The sequence below is a fragment of the Anolis carolinensis genome, chromosome 3, assembly GCF_035594765.1.
Source record: "Anolis carolinensis isolate JA03-04 chromosome 3, rAnoCar3.1.pri, whole genome shotgun sequence".
Classification (NCBI taxonomy): domain Eukaryota; kingdom Metazoa; phylum Chordata; class Lepidosauria; order Squamata; family Dactyloidae; genus Anolis; species Anolis carolinensis.
Window position 1 is genome coordinate 43,599,172 of NC_085843.1, and position 14,671 is coordinate 43,613,842.

General features: G+C 37.0%; 1 protein-coding gene across 1 annotated transcript in view; it reads right to left on the reverse strand.

Annotated features, from left to right (window-relative positions):
* abi3bp (ABI family member 3 binding protein) overlaps positions 1-14,671 on the reverse strand; it is a 181,688-nt gene that overhangs the window by 37,497 nt on the left and 129,520 nt on the right. The window contains exons 46-54 of the mRNA XM_062974809.1: positions 13,981-14,064; positions 11,277-11,354; positions 9,409-9,483; positions 8,133-8,207; positions 7,640-7,714; positions 3,978-4,058; positions 3,461-3,514; positions 2,100-2,156; positions 353-427 (exon numbers count right to left, since the gene is read on the reverse strand). Of these exons, the coding sequence (XP_062830879.1) occupies positions 353-427; positions 2,100-2,156; positions 3,461-3,514; positions 3,978-4,058; positions 7,640-7,714; positions 8,133-8,207; positions 9,409-9,483; positions 11,277-11,354; positions 13,981-14,064 (654 nt within the window). The remainder of the gene's footprint in view (positions 1-352; positions 428-2,099; positions 2,157-3,460; positions 3,515-3,977; positions 4,059-7,639; positions 7,715-8,132; positions 8,208-9,408; positions 9,484-11,276; positions 11,355-13,980; positions 14,065-14,671) is intronic.

Below are 14,671 nucleotides of genomic sequence, written 5' to 3' on the forward strand. Positions count from 1 at the left end.
TTTGCCTTACTCTGAAGATGAGAAAATATGACTTGCCCAAGGTCATCAAAGGGGTTTCCACACCTGAGCAGGATTCAGACTCTGGTCTTCAGAGTCATAGTCTATGCTCAAGCCACCACATCACAATGTGCCACAATACCACAGTTCAGTTAGAAGCACACAAAACACTTATCAAGGCAACATAGAGCTGGAAGAGGCCACAAGGGTTACCCAGTTCTTTCTCCTTACATGCCTTTTAAGAGAGAGAGAGAAACGGAAAGAAATGAAGAGAAATAAAAAGGAAAAAGAAAAGAGCGACAACTGTTCTTGTTTATCTCAGTTACAACAGTTAAGAAGACCATACAAGTAATACCTCTTGATAGTTTATTCCATGCTACTCCTCCAGGTGTTCGTGTTCTACCTGGGACTGGTGTTGTTTTATTTACGACTGAAAATAAAAATACAGATGATGGAAAGTAATTTAAAACAATTATTATTGACTATTGCAAAACTTTGTACTGATTACTGTAGACAGGAAAGAAGTTTTATGGATATATATTTGTTACACCTGATTTCATGGAAGGGTGTGTGTGTTTGATTTCCCCCTCCATATTACAGACAACTCAGTTCACAATGATACTTCACCCATAGTTTGAAGGTCAATATTCTTGGTACTGATATCAACAGGAAGGATGACATGTCCTTCCATCTTTAGAGTGTCCCAGAAAATGTCATGTTCTTCACCTTAGCATCTTTCACAGTATCAAAATCTTGAGTTTCATTGGCTGTCTATCCTAGACTATGAGGTAATGCTAGGTACAATGAAAGCGGAATTAGCATTTTTAATATTAATTTGTTGTTTATTTACTAGATTGATAATTAAGGACCTCTTTAGGAATGAAATAATTTTAAATCTCCCCTTAAGAAATGAATTCAATGAACTGGGCATCTGGTAGAGTTTCATAATGTGGAAAACACATTGGAAACATCTCAGTGCTGAAGTCATCCAATGGAAGAGTCAAGAGAACAGGGAGTCGGGTGGGGTTTGTAGAACCTGTTCTATGGGCATGTCTAGGAGGTTCCACAAGGCATTAAAATACAATTTGGAGCTGTATCGAGGTCAAGATGTTCACAAAAATACATCCCTAATACATATCCAGCCAGAAAGAGTGTACCAAAAAACCTCACTGGAAATTCTGGAATAAGTCATAAAATCTTCTGCATCAGTTTATATCCCATGCAGAGTTGAACTCAATTCAGAAAAGGAAGGGCAAATGTTTGTGTATTTGAAACAACTGGAAACAGAGCTTGTGCCAGAAGGCAAACAAACACCTACCCACATAGGAAACTACAGCGTTCCAATGAGAACGCCTGCTTTCCATCCTTTGTACCTTTGCTCTTTCACTGATCCCAAACAGACATGCTGCTGCACATACTGGTCTTTTTGCTCTCCATCAGTGCTCATCATGCCAATTGTCATTGGTGCATCTCGCCAGATAGGGTAAGAAAAAAAATCCTGGGTTCAGATTGACTTGCAACCAGCAGATCATTTTAGTCACCATCCCAGTCTGGAACTGGTTCCTGGGGTACTTGTGTAGGTGCTCCACAGTGAACTGGTTCTCTTTAATCCATGTCCTGACTCAGTTCAAATGACTGTATAAAACCACCCTCAGAAGATTTCTTCTGGCTTTTCAGGAAAAGTCTGATCTCCTTTATGTAGCCTTTACTCATACAGGATTTTTCTTCAGGTGGGGCAGGTATAGGAAGGAATTGCAAGCCAAGATCTGGAATCTTGAAACCAATGCAGTTTTGACATAGATTAACTGTCTGATTCTCACCCAAACAGACCATAGCATTTGTGAAGGGGGTCTTTCTGTTGCAAGCCACACACTCCTTAAAGAAAAATTATGAGGCCACAGGTCTAATGGCTGATATTCTTGCCTCAAAAGTATGGTTGGTGTCCTTTTAAATAAAAATTTAGAACAAAACTCCCACAGTATGTTCATCATTCTATTATCCTCTTTTTAAACTTTTCTAAGGTTTAAAAAAATCAAGATAATTAAGATGCTTTAACTGTAAAGACAAACTTAAAAGAACATCTAAAAAGTGATATATATTACCAGGCCTGGAACGTGTCTTATCAGTAGTCTTAGGTTTAGCTGTAGTAACATGCACGGCTATTAGAAAGAAAGAAAAAATAGTTTAATTTTTGAGAATATGAATAATAATAAAGATAACATACAGCATGAAAGAGGATCCAAATACCATAAACTGTAATAAAAATGGGCATACTTTACAGAGAATAGCATTATCTAAGATCTATTTTAAAGGGTTATACAAGTTTACAGAGCATTTATACAACCCAAACCATGATTTGTTTGTGCACAATCCCTAGACCAAACATTTGATATATTCTTTTTTAAAAAATAATTTGTATTGAGTTTTATAACATTTAAAGGGGAGAGAAAGGAAGGGAAGAAAAAGATGTCAAATATATCTACATTTCAGGAACTTAGCCATTAAAGAGTTTGTCTGGACTTATGCATTCATCCAGCATATCTTTATACATTTCATAAATGGTACTGCTATAATATTTTGGACACTGAGCTACACTGCACCATGTGGATTCTATTGTCTTGCTTTTGCTATAAACTCTGTGTGCAACATTAATTAGGCAAATATTTCAGCCTAACTTCCATGGGAGGAGAGTTCCACATTTGAGGCACTGCTACAGAGAAAGCTTTGTTATATGTACCCTAACTTCACACAAGAGGGCCTATTCTGAAGATCTCCAATTTCTAGCAGGATCATATGGGAAGAAGTGGTCTTTGAGATATCTTGGTCCCAAGTCACTTACGGATTTTAGGTCAATAACAATATCTTGAATTGAGCTTGGAAGCAAATAGGAAGCTAGTGCCCTTCTGCAGGACTGGTGTCACATGGTCTTTAAAATGCATAGACACAAGACTTGCTGCTCCATTTGGCACTCGTTGAAACATCCAAGCACTTTTCAAGGTTAGCCTCAAAAGTGGCACAGTATAAAAGTCTAATCAAGAGGCAACTAAGGCAGAGGGACTGCAACCTTATCCAGAACAGTCTGAGATCCCAATTCCAATAAATACATCAATAAAGCAGAATTAATATTTCTACAGCATATTTGAAGAAGTATTTATTTACTATAATTCCTAGATTGTGATGTAGCGTAAAAGAAACCCTTCCAAGCTGTTTTGTGCAAGTCATGTCCATCTACCACCCCTGCAAAGTTAATGTTTAGACAATTGTGCCTCAAAGTGATTCACTCTGATCCAGAAAAAAAACTCTGATGGGGAGGTTAAAAAAGATGTGATTAAAAAGCAAATCTGGATATTACAATGTACATATTATCAAACTCATAGATGCAAACTATATATTTGAAGCTCCTGAGATGTTTAACAACAACAAAAAAAGAATGAATTCAAATAAGACAGAATATATAAGTTACCAGTTTTCAAATGTGGACTCTCAGTTGTTACACCACTATGGGTCTTGGTTGAAGCTAAAAACAAAACATTTGAACTTGTTAGTTATGAATGGTGCCTCCTTTAAATGGAATGCTATGAAGTTCTAACAACAAGTAAAACTTTTTCAAAGGAATTTAGAAGTTAAAGCACACAGTGCTGGAATCCTGGCAGAATGTAATGCTTTCATAGAAGATGGACCCTTTGATTTAAAGAGGAATTTTAGAATTAACAAGCCCAGCTAGGTAAGCATGCCTGATGAGAAAACATAGTTTGTGCAGGAGGTGAAGGTTCTATATGAAAAAGCAAGGATATGATCTGGAACCAATCATGAGGAATGTGTTCTATAGCACAGTCAAAATGAAAAGAAGCAAGTAAAATCTCCCCCCCCCCCACACACAAACATGTAGAGTTTATATACCCTGTAAGAAAGGCAAGTAAACAAAACAACATTTAGGCTAGCATTAAATAAATACATAAATGAATAAATAAATAGATTACCCAAACCATCTTTGGGACCATTGAAAACATGAATATGAAGGTTAATTGATCCTGGATATGTTGGGTGTATTGCATCTGGAACTACAGGGGACAAAACAGGCATGGCACTGGGATTAGTCAGAACTTGTTCATATAAGATGAGAATGAGTACAGATTGATATCCCCTATCTGGAAATCTGAAATGCAAAATGTGCTGACATTCAAAATTGTCCACATGGGAGTGGTTGAGACATTGCCACCTTTGCTCTCTGTTGGTTCAATGCACACAATTTTTGTTTATTGCACAAAATTGTTAAAAGTATTTTGTATAAAAATATCTTCAGACATGTGTAAATAAACCATAAATGAATTCTGTGTTTAATTTGAATCCCATACCCACAATATCCTACATATATTTGAAATATTTGCATATGTGTGTGTGTGTGTGTGTGTGTGTGTGTGTATGTGTGCAAAAAATCCAAAATTTGTAATCCAAAACACTTCGAGTCCCAAGCATTTCAGATAAGGCATTCTCAACCGGGAGTAAGAAATGACATTGAGTATACAAAATACATTTTCCATTTTACCATCATTAATTCACTTTAATTATTATGAATATACTTATATATTTTTCTCTGTGCTCAGGGCAATCAGAATGACTTATTTCTATGATAAAAATGTCAACATCAAAAGTAGTTTGGTTGTTGTGGGTCTTCAAGTCATTTCCAGCTTAAGGTGACACTGTCATAAGATTTTATTATATGAGGAATTAAAACTTATGAATCTAAGACAGACCTGCACAAGAATCTGATTAAGTATTAATGGGTGTCTTGTTATACTTAAAAGCAAGTATCAGACCTGCAGTCATTTGTTATTTTCTTTCCCAAAGAATACCTCAGCACCCATGTGGGCTATAAACCATGTGTTTTGCTTTGGCAGCATTCAAGATATGGGCAATGTTGATCTGGGGTCCCAGGGAACCGCTATATCTAGATGGCATGTAAAGTTCTCTGATGTAAAGCTCCCTGACGTAAGATATCTGGGTTTGAGAAGAAATAGGACCAAGAGAGAGTAACAAAAGGGAGGTTCTATTTCTTTTCCCTACCTCACCCATTCCTCAGCTCCCATTATGACCCAAACAAATGGGTCATATGAAGGTCTTGAAAGAAAAATTGGGAATCTTCAAAGTAGAAAAGGTAGGATGTCTTGAGAAATATGCTGTCTCCCTGTGGCAAAAATCCACCATGTAACTGACCGGCTGATGAGACTCAGCAAGCTCACTGACCTGACCACCATCCTTTCCTATTGATTCATGTAGGAAGCAGCAATATTGCAAAACATAGTCTTCAAAAGATCAGAAAAGATTTTGAAGCTCTCAGAAGAAAGCTAAAAGATCTTAATGTACAGGTTGTATTTTCATCTGTCCTCACAATTGCATGATGTGGCCCAGGAAGGGTGAGAAAAATAGTAGAGGTGAATGACTGGCTCCGCAGATGGTGTCAAAAAGAATGATCTGGCTTCCTGGACCATGGTCTGCTTTCATAGGAAGATGGGCTTCTGGCACAGGATGGACTTCACCTTACAGAAGTTGTAAGGAATGTTTTTGCTGAGAGACTTGCAAACTTGATCATTCGGACTTCAAACTAAGTTGTGTGGGGAAGGACGACAATAGCCTTGGGAACAGTAGTTTATCAAGGCCCAGAGGGAACAGCCTAAAAGCTAAAGAGATGGTTGGACTAACGAAACAAGTACCAAAAAGTGAAAGGACAATAATATCAAATAAACAGCTACAGTGAATATCCCATGGGCTTAGATGTCTCTACACTAATGCCCAAAGGATGGGTAATAAGTAAGTTGAACCAGAACTTTTAGCATAACAAAACATTTATGTAATAGGCATAACGAAAACCTGATGGGATGAGTCCTATGTGGAATGTGGTAATAGAGGGATATAACTTATTTCAGAGAAATAGGCCAAACAGAAGAGGGGCTGAAGTAGCATTATATGTCAAGGAGGTTTACACCTGTGAAGGGATGCAAGATTTCAATCCTGGAAATCAGGTTGACAGCATCTGATTTAAGAATTAAGGGAACAATGACTGAAAAAGATATAGTTGTGGATGTTTACTACAGACCTCCGAGCCAGACTGAAGAACTGGATGAAGCCTTCCTTGAACAGATGACCAAGCATGCAGAGAGAGATATAGTAGTAATGGTAGATTTCAACTATTCTGATACATTTGTTGGAAAACAAGCTCTGTTAAGAGTACAAAGTCCAACAAATTCCTCACTTGTCTTGCACACAATTTTATTGTTCAGATGGTGGAAGAGGCAACAAGAGGATCAGCTATTCTCTATCTGATCCTAGCCAACAATGAGGACCTGGTAAATGGAGTGGAAGTGGAAGGATCCTTAGGTAGGAGTGACCATGTGCTCCTGGTGATACAGATGAAAGGGGAAAGTAAGGGCCCTTCCACACAGCCATATAACCCAGAATATCAAGGCAGAAAATCCCACAATATCTGCTTTGAACTGGGTTATCTGAGTCTACACTGCCATATATTCCAGTTCAAAGCAGAAAACGTGGGAATTTATTCAGCTGTGTGGAAGGGGCCTCAAAAAAGTCAGGCATGCATTTCAGACTTTAGGGGAGCTGAATTTAGGAACTTTAAGGAAATATTGAGCGTGATTGCATGGATAGGAATACTAAAAGAGAAGGGAGCTAATGATGGATGGGAATTTCTTAAAAGTGAGATACTGAAGGCACAATTGCAAATAGTGCCATCAAGAAGAAGAAAAAATAGGAGAAGTGTAAAGAAACTGGAATGGATGTCCAATGAACTTTCAGCTGAGCTAAGATTTAAAGGAGACATGTATAAAAAATAGAAAAAAGGGGAAATCACCAAAGAGGAATTAAAACAAATAACCAACTCATGTACGGAAAAGGTCCTAAAGGATAAAGCACAAAATGAACTCAAGCTTGCCAGGGTGATAAATGACAACATAAAAGTTCTTTGGTTATGTCAGTAGAAAAAGAAATACTGTGCCCAATTTTGGGCACCACAAATTGAAAGAGATAGGGCGACTAAAATGATCAAAGGTCTGGACAACAGGCCCTATGAGGAGCTGCTTAAAGAGCTGGGGATGTTTAGTCTGCTGAAGAGAAGGCTGAGAGGAGACATAATACCCATGTATAAATATGTGAAAGGATGTCACAAGGAGGAGGGAGCAAGCTTGTTGTCAACTGCCCTGGAAACTAGGACTCAGAGCAATGGGTTCAAATTACAGGAAAGGAGATTCCATTACAAAGACCTTTCCGACTGTAAGAGCTGTTCAACAGTGGAACTCTCTGCCTCAGAGTGTGGTGGAAGCTTCTTCTTTAAAGACTTTTAAACAGAGGCTGGCCATCTGCCAGGGGTACTTTGATTGTGCTTTTCCTGCATGGCAGGGAGTTGGAGCAGATGGCCCACGAGGTCTTTTCCAACTCTATGATTCTATGATTCTACGTTTCTTCATGTGTCACATGTAACATCAATCAAATGGCATACTTTCTGAATATTTACATTTGAAACCACAATAAAACTGATTAGAACAAGATGCTATTAACTTTCTTAAAGACTATTAACTCATTTTAAAAGCTTGCAAAATTCCTACCTACACAATTTAAAAAAGAATGCAATTACCAGGTTTACTTGGAGGACCATCTAGTTTGCCAGATGTTTTGGGTTTAGAAGAAATAAACCATGTTTCTTTTGGAGCTAGAAAAAAGGAGTGGAATTGTTATTGTAGTATTTAGAAATCATAGACTCATGCTATGTTTAGTTCAAATGAAAGTACAAGTCCATGTGTTGCTGAATATCTGATTAAAAGAGCTTGAAAAATTAGAAAACAGTGCCATGATACACAGTGACTGTGGATGAAGAATGTTTATGCTTTGTGGATACCAATATCTTAGGTTTAAGATGGAAGAGGAGGAGAAATTTCTTGTTAATTTATGTTCTGAGTTCCAGAAAAGGCATTCCTAAAGCAGACATGAGACAACAGAGCCAAACAAAGACATTAATGGAGAAGTAGTAAATAAAGTAAATGGCTGTCACAACATAAAATAATGGTGCAGGTTATTTTGATGCTGAAAAGAGAATGAACAGCAAATTAACTTCACTATGGAAGTTTTACCCATAATTGTCTTTATTTGTTCAGAAGACACAGTAGGTTTGAGTACAAATGGTTGAGAGGTTGTTCGATGTACTGCTGTTGGAAGGAAAAAGTGAACATTTTTATAAAGCTGGGATAAAAGAAATGTTAAGTTGTTATAGAAAAAAAATGACACTGGTAATAGTGTAATAGCTCGTCCATTGCAAATAATACTTTTCAAAGGAGACTGGGAAAAACTATGATAGCTATTTAAAACAAATATTGAAAAAGTGTTGAACATTCAAAAGCACAATGTATAAGGAATAACAAAAAAATGGAAAGAGTTTTTGTAAGTTGTGATGTGTGTGTTTATACCTTCAATTCACCTTTCACAATTCCATAACTTTCATAGGTTTTTCTCTGACAAGGAATACTCAGATATAACCTCCAATAATGTATAGAGCTGACAAAATATGATAACAAAATATTCTGAAGCAACTACAACTTTTGTTCTAATTACAAACATAGCTATATATGAGTGCATATGTATTTTTGATATTAACATTTAATGTTGTATGTAGGAAGTAGCTTTCATGTGTAACCCTAAAAAATCTGACTTGTAAACTTATGGAAGTAAGCTTGCTGCAGAATCTAGGATTGATAAAAAATGAAGAGCTGTGGAATATTCCCACAATAGGTAGGCCAAGTGCATTTCATGGTCCTCCAGGGCCCTATAGTTCCCTGAAATATCTCTTCCCAGCTACTGCCCATTTTTACACATTTGGTGGCTTTGTGTAATCCACTGGAATTTGGGCTCTACACCTCACAAAATGGTTCACCTTGACTTTCACGATCTCTAGATTTCTCCCTAAAAATTGTGCAGGAGGGGGAAATCATGGCATTCCAGATGTTTTTGCACAGCAACTTTCTTTCACCATTGGTTATGCTAGCTGGAGCTGATGGGAGCTGTAGACTAACAACATTTGAAGAGCCACCAGGCATAGATAACTACATTATCTACTCCTGGTGACAAGGATGACACTGTTGTTTAGCAGTTGATCTTTAAGTGGTACTTCCAAGAAGAAGAAAACCCAGACATTTCTGTCTTCTCAAGTCAAATTGATGTTAAATCTGGAAAGCATATAATAGTTTCTACAGAAGACAAGGGATGGGGATATCATGTTCTACCCTTATGACTATAGCTGCTCAGGCATTACCAGGAGGAATTTGGCTCTTTTTCTCTAAAAATAAAGAAAGTGAGGTTTGGCTAACAATAGAATTATATGAATGTATAGAATTACAGAAGTGACTCAATTACCAGGTTTTGTCTCTACCATTCTTGGCTTGGTGGATGGATTTGATTTATTAGGAATGAACTGTTCCACTGTTGAAGCTGAAATAAAAAAAATTAAACCTGGATTTTAAACCACAAGAATATATTTGTCCCTCAGTCTGAAAAAAGCTAAGTATGTGAAAGCAACTATGGAAGCCAACTAGGAGAAATCATAACTGCAACTATTATAACAGTCATCATCATCATCACCATCAACTTTTGAATAATAAATGTTCTCCTCATTAGTGTTCATAGACAGTTGTGGACAGAAGCAGACAAAATAATGTTAGGGACTACTTTCCAGCTTTATTCGGGAAACATTGAGTCAAGAAAAAATTAGCTAAAGACTAAGGACCTCATCACATTGAGGTCCAAAAGCCGGGGGACAGCAGGGAAAACTGTGGGGTAGCATAACGTTTCATGCCCTTACCATCATTGGTCATGGGATTCCTTCTCACAATGTTTCCCCGCTGTTCCCAGCTTCCTCCAACATCTTCCCTAGCTTCTACAGAGGAGTCATGTGTACATCTGACTCCTCTGGGCTCTGCTTCTTGGTGCTGCTGGCATGCTGGCAGCATGGAGCCCTGCAGTAAGTAGCGCTGCAGTAAGTAGCCCTGCAGTATTTGATGGGCTCCCGGGGTCTTCCTGCTGGCAACATGCCAGCAGTGCAGAGAAGCACAGGAAAGACTCCATGTGATGAGGTGGTAAGGCATAGAAGCACAGAATGTTGAATCTGGGAAGAATCGCAAGGACTGTTTAGTCTGATCTCAATACATAATTAAAACACTTTTGAAAAATAGTCATACAATGTCTGTTTAAAGACCTCCAAAGTCCACTACCCTCTCAAGTAGTCTATTCCACTGTCAAACATAGTTGAGATGCATAAGTGGTATGTCTTTAATTTTCTAGACCATGGAGCAAAGGAAAGCACACGCTTTCTAGATCTTCACTCCACTGGACCAGAACCTAACACTCACCTGGCCATTTTAACAACTTAAATAATAATAGTGATGTAAACATCGCTATTATTATTTAAGTTGTTAAAATGACCAGGTGATGGTGATGATGGTGATGAACCTACAGTGCCAAATAATAGCATCATTTGTCTCCAAATAATGTCGATAAGCTGCACTTGTGTTTAATGTTCAAATGATCAGCAAGTTTTAAAACTGTGCATTTTCCTTTTCTGTATTCCAAACTACATATTTAGTTCATCACTTCATGTACTGCATGAGATAGGAAACTCATGCCACAATAATAAATGACTTAGGTGGTGTATGAGAAAGCTGCATGTGTGGTTAGAGAAATTCTTTGATATTTTCACAGCAACTGTTCTCATTGCTTTTCACAGTGAATAGAAGCAGTGTGTCCTTTGCCATGGGGAATCACTGCAGGATATTTTCAAAGTTCTGTTTCCATGTGTGGCTTACTTCATCTCCCTGCCTCATGTGAATGATTGCAGGCATAATATTTTCAAGATAATTAATTACAGATATTTTATAGCCTATTCTAAACACTTCAACAAAGTATGCAAGACCTACAAATGTCAACTCAAGGCTAATTGTGATAAAAAATGAATAAAATAATCAATATTTTCCTTTCTATAGAAAGAGTGTTGAAACAAAATTAATCTTGCTGTCATTGTTGAAGTAAAAGATGGAGACTGATGTGGAAATGTTGTTGCTGTACTAATTTTTTCATGTGAAAATCAATCACATTTTGTGCCAAATGGGTAGTTGAACATGTGGAAAGAAAAACTGTATATTAGTTGCTGTAGTCTGACACACAGTTCTTCTGGGAATGTCTTCTGCAAAAGTTAAGAGAAAAACATGACTGTGAATAAATACAATTACCCAGTGTTGCTTTTGCCTTTTCAGGAACATGAGGTACCATGATAGTTATAGGGTCTGGAGAAAATGGAGTAATTTCTGCTGGAAAATAAAATAAAGGATATGCCAAAATAACATGAGAACTGGAGAAAATGCATAATTATTTGACACCGCTGTGCCAAGATAGTTTCAAATCACTTTAAGCACTACTCTCATATGTATAACATAACTCCTTAGTTGTGAACGTTTACCCCTTTTGCTTTTTCATGCTAAGAGTGGATTTGAGGATACAGCCCAAGTAACTTCTTTCAGACATCTTCTGCAGAAAAATCTTAATACATTTTTATTCATTTCTTTTCCCCGCCCCTATTTCATTGTCTTTCTGGGAGTGTTTTTTTTTCCTATGGGGAAATCACACATTCTTGCCCATAATGAATAAGAAGTGATAGGGAAGCAAAAGATGGCTTACTTCCCATTATGCAACTTGAAGAATGACTGACACCAACAACTTCTTCATACATCAGGATCAGGGCTTATTTAGTTGAGAAAAAAGGCATAAAGAAAGACCTCTATAGTATACTAAAAAAAAAAAACAAGCATGAAGAAAGACCTCCTCTCAAAATAAATCTCTTGGTGTTGACTAGTGAAGTTATTTGCCAAGGGGCCCCAGCTGTTCTGCACAAACTTCACAAATAGAAAATCACATAGACTTACAATGAAATGCAAAAAGGAGTATAGTTGTATACTAAGAATTACTTATATAAGTTTATATAAATTTGATGATAAAGACATCAAAGTAACACACACACACACACACACACACACACACACATCTTGGTTCAGTCATGAATCAAAATGGAGACTCTAGTCAATAAATCAGAAGATTAAGACTTGAAAGTGCAACTATTAAGGAACTAGATATGAGTAGAATGTGTAAATATGTAACATTAAATAATGAAGTCAGACTCATCCAGGCCATAGTATTTCCATTTTCTATGTATGGTAATGAAAGCTGGACAGTGAAGATAGCTGACAGGAAGAAAACCAACTTATTTGAAATATGGTGCTGTGGGAGAGTTCTAGGGAAACCACTGGCTGCCAAAAGACAAATGAATGGATCTGAGGTCAATTTAAGTGTGAACTCTCACTAGAAGCCAGAATGACTAAACTAGGCTGAAGTGATGCTTTGGACCCGTTACGAGCTGACTTATTTATTTATTTACAACATTTTTACCCCACCTTTCCCACCCAAAGGTATTTAAGACAGCTCAAGAATTGGTTCAACGGAAAATATGATAATGCTAAGAAAAGTGGAGGAGAGTAAAGAAGACAAAGATCATATTCTTGATGGATTGGCTCTCTAAGAGCATGGCCCTGCTCTTGCAAAACCTCAACATAACTGTTAATAACCAGTAACAACGGCGTTTTGGGTGGCCTCTCATTCATGGCTTGACATAAGCCAAACATGACTAGATGGTAAATAATAACAACAGACTTTTATATAATTGCATTTTTTGTTTTGTTTTATGTAGGCAATGTAATAAATCAATTTATTAAATCCATGCAGAGTAGTACACAGGGGTGTTTTGTCTTTGAAGCCCAGGCTTTGCTCTTCCCATCGACTTTTAATATCTGATTGTGTCTTTATTTTGCCTTTAGAAGCTCTATAGCTGTTGTGAATAAACACTTCCATATGGGTAATGTATTGAAACAACTGTTTCTTTTTAAGAACATTCATGAACTGATTGCTTTAGACTACTATAGAGTGGAAAAAATGATTTTGAAATCCAGTCCTCACAGAATATAAATCAGTTCTGCTGTATTTCAACATTGCTTCACTGGGAAATCTTTTCATTTATTAAAAAAAAACCTTTGGAAAACAAATGTGTTAGAAAGCAAAATTCTTCAATATAGGTCAAAATATTGCACTGGAACATGTTGATCAAGTTCCCCATTGGCAAAAAAGAGAACTTTTCTATTCAATACTTTTAGTAGCGAACATTCTTCTAAGGTTTTTAATAATACAAGTTCTATAAAACTTCAGACTTCCTTAGAAATCACAAATCCTCCAATTCTGGCACAACAATCCTAATCCTTGATGGGGTGAGAACAGATTGTTACAAGTGGTAACAAAAAGGAATTATGCATGTTCAAAGTAGTTAAATATTCACACACTTAAAAATTGATCCCTTCACGATAGTTCTGTGAGAAAATTATAAGATGTTAGAGCTCTTCTACACATGCTGTAAAACCCGGAAGTAACCGGGTTAAAAAGGGTTAGCCAAATACGTTTAGCCAAAGTCCAGGAGAAATCGAGTTAATAACTGAAAAACACGTGTTAAAAAGGTGCACTTAAAACCTGATTCCGGTGGAGTTGCAGTGGTCTATCATTTTTGTATCCTCCTGACCAGGTTCCCCATCCCACAGTCAAAATTGTTCTAGTGTATTTACTTAAGGGTGGGTAACCGGGATTTTTGACTCCATTATAAACATGGATTTTGGCACTGTCTGGAATTGCCCTTAGTCTCTAGTCATAAGAAAAGGTAGTGTATCAAATATTAGAGAAGTTGAAGAATTATAAACGCTAATCATATCCACTTTCTCAGCTTAAGTTGGAGCATCACATACATGCATGTGCCCAAATACTCATGAGAGAAAGTTTAATTACACGAATTTGTTCAAAGACCTAGTGTGTTGTGAAATAAACCATGAGTTATGAGCTATTTACCTGATTTTGTTGGAGGTACTTTGAGACTGGATTTTGTTGGAGGTACTTTAGGCTTGGATGAAACACGTCGGTTGCCTTTTGGACCTGAAAGAAAGTAGTAAAAATAAAGTTGTGCCCTCACCATCTTAGTATTGCTCAGGGCAAGGAGCAATTTTTCTTGAATGGCCTCCTTATCCCAATACATTTCTGTGCTAGGGCTTCCAAATATGCAGGAAATGGCTTCAGCCTTCCAGTTCATATGTCAAACGGCTCTTTTCTTCAGAAATTGACTTGCTGGGGATAAGGGAAAGAATGTAGTTTTTCTTCTTAAGGCAGGAGACTCCAATGGAGCCATATGTCATGGTGGAGTTGTATTAAAGTATGCACAGATTTAGGATTGTAGTTGCAGCCTTGGCTTTATGTACTATATGTTTAAAAAACTTTAGTTAAAAAAATCAATTCAGAAATTTTCAATGGCTGAATCAAATGTATAAATACTTGCCATAAGCACTGTGTATACACATATATCCATGTACATACACAAAATTGAAACCTGTCAAAGTGATATCAACATATCCAACACTGTATTAATTTTAAGTCAGCTGTGCTCTAGTCCATTTTTTAAAGATATATTGGGCACAATCCAATTTACTATAGTATTTCAGTTTACCTAAACCAAATTAAAACTGACAACATAGCATGGATGATCTCT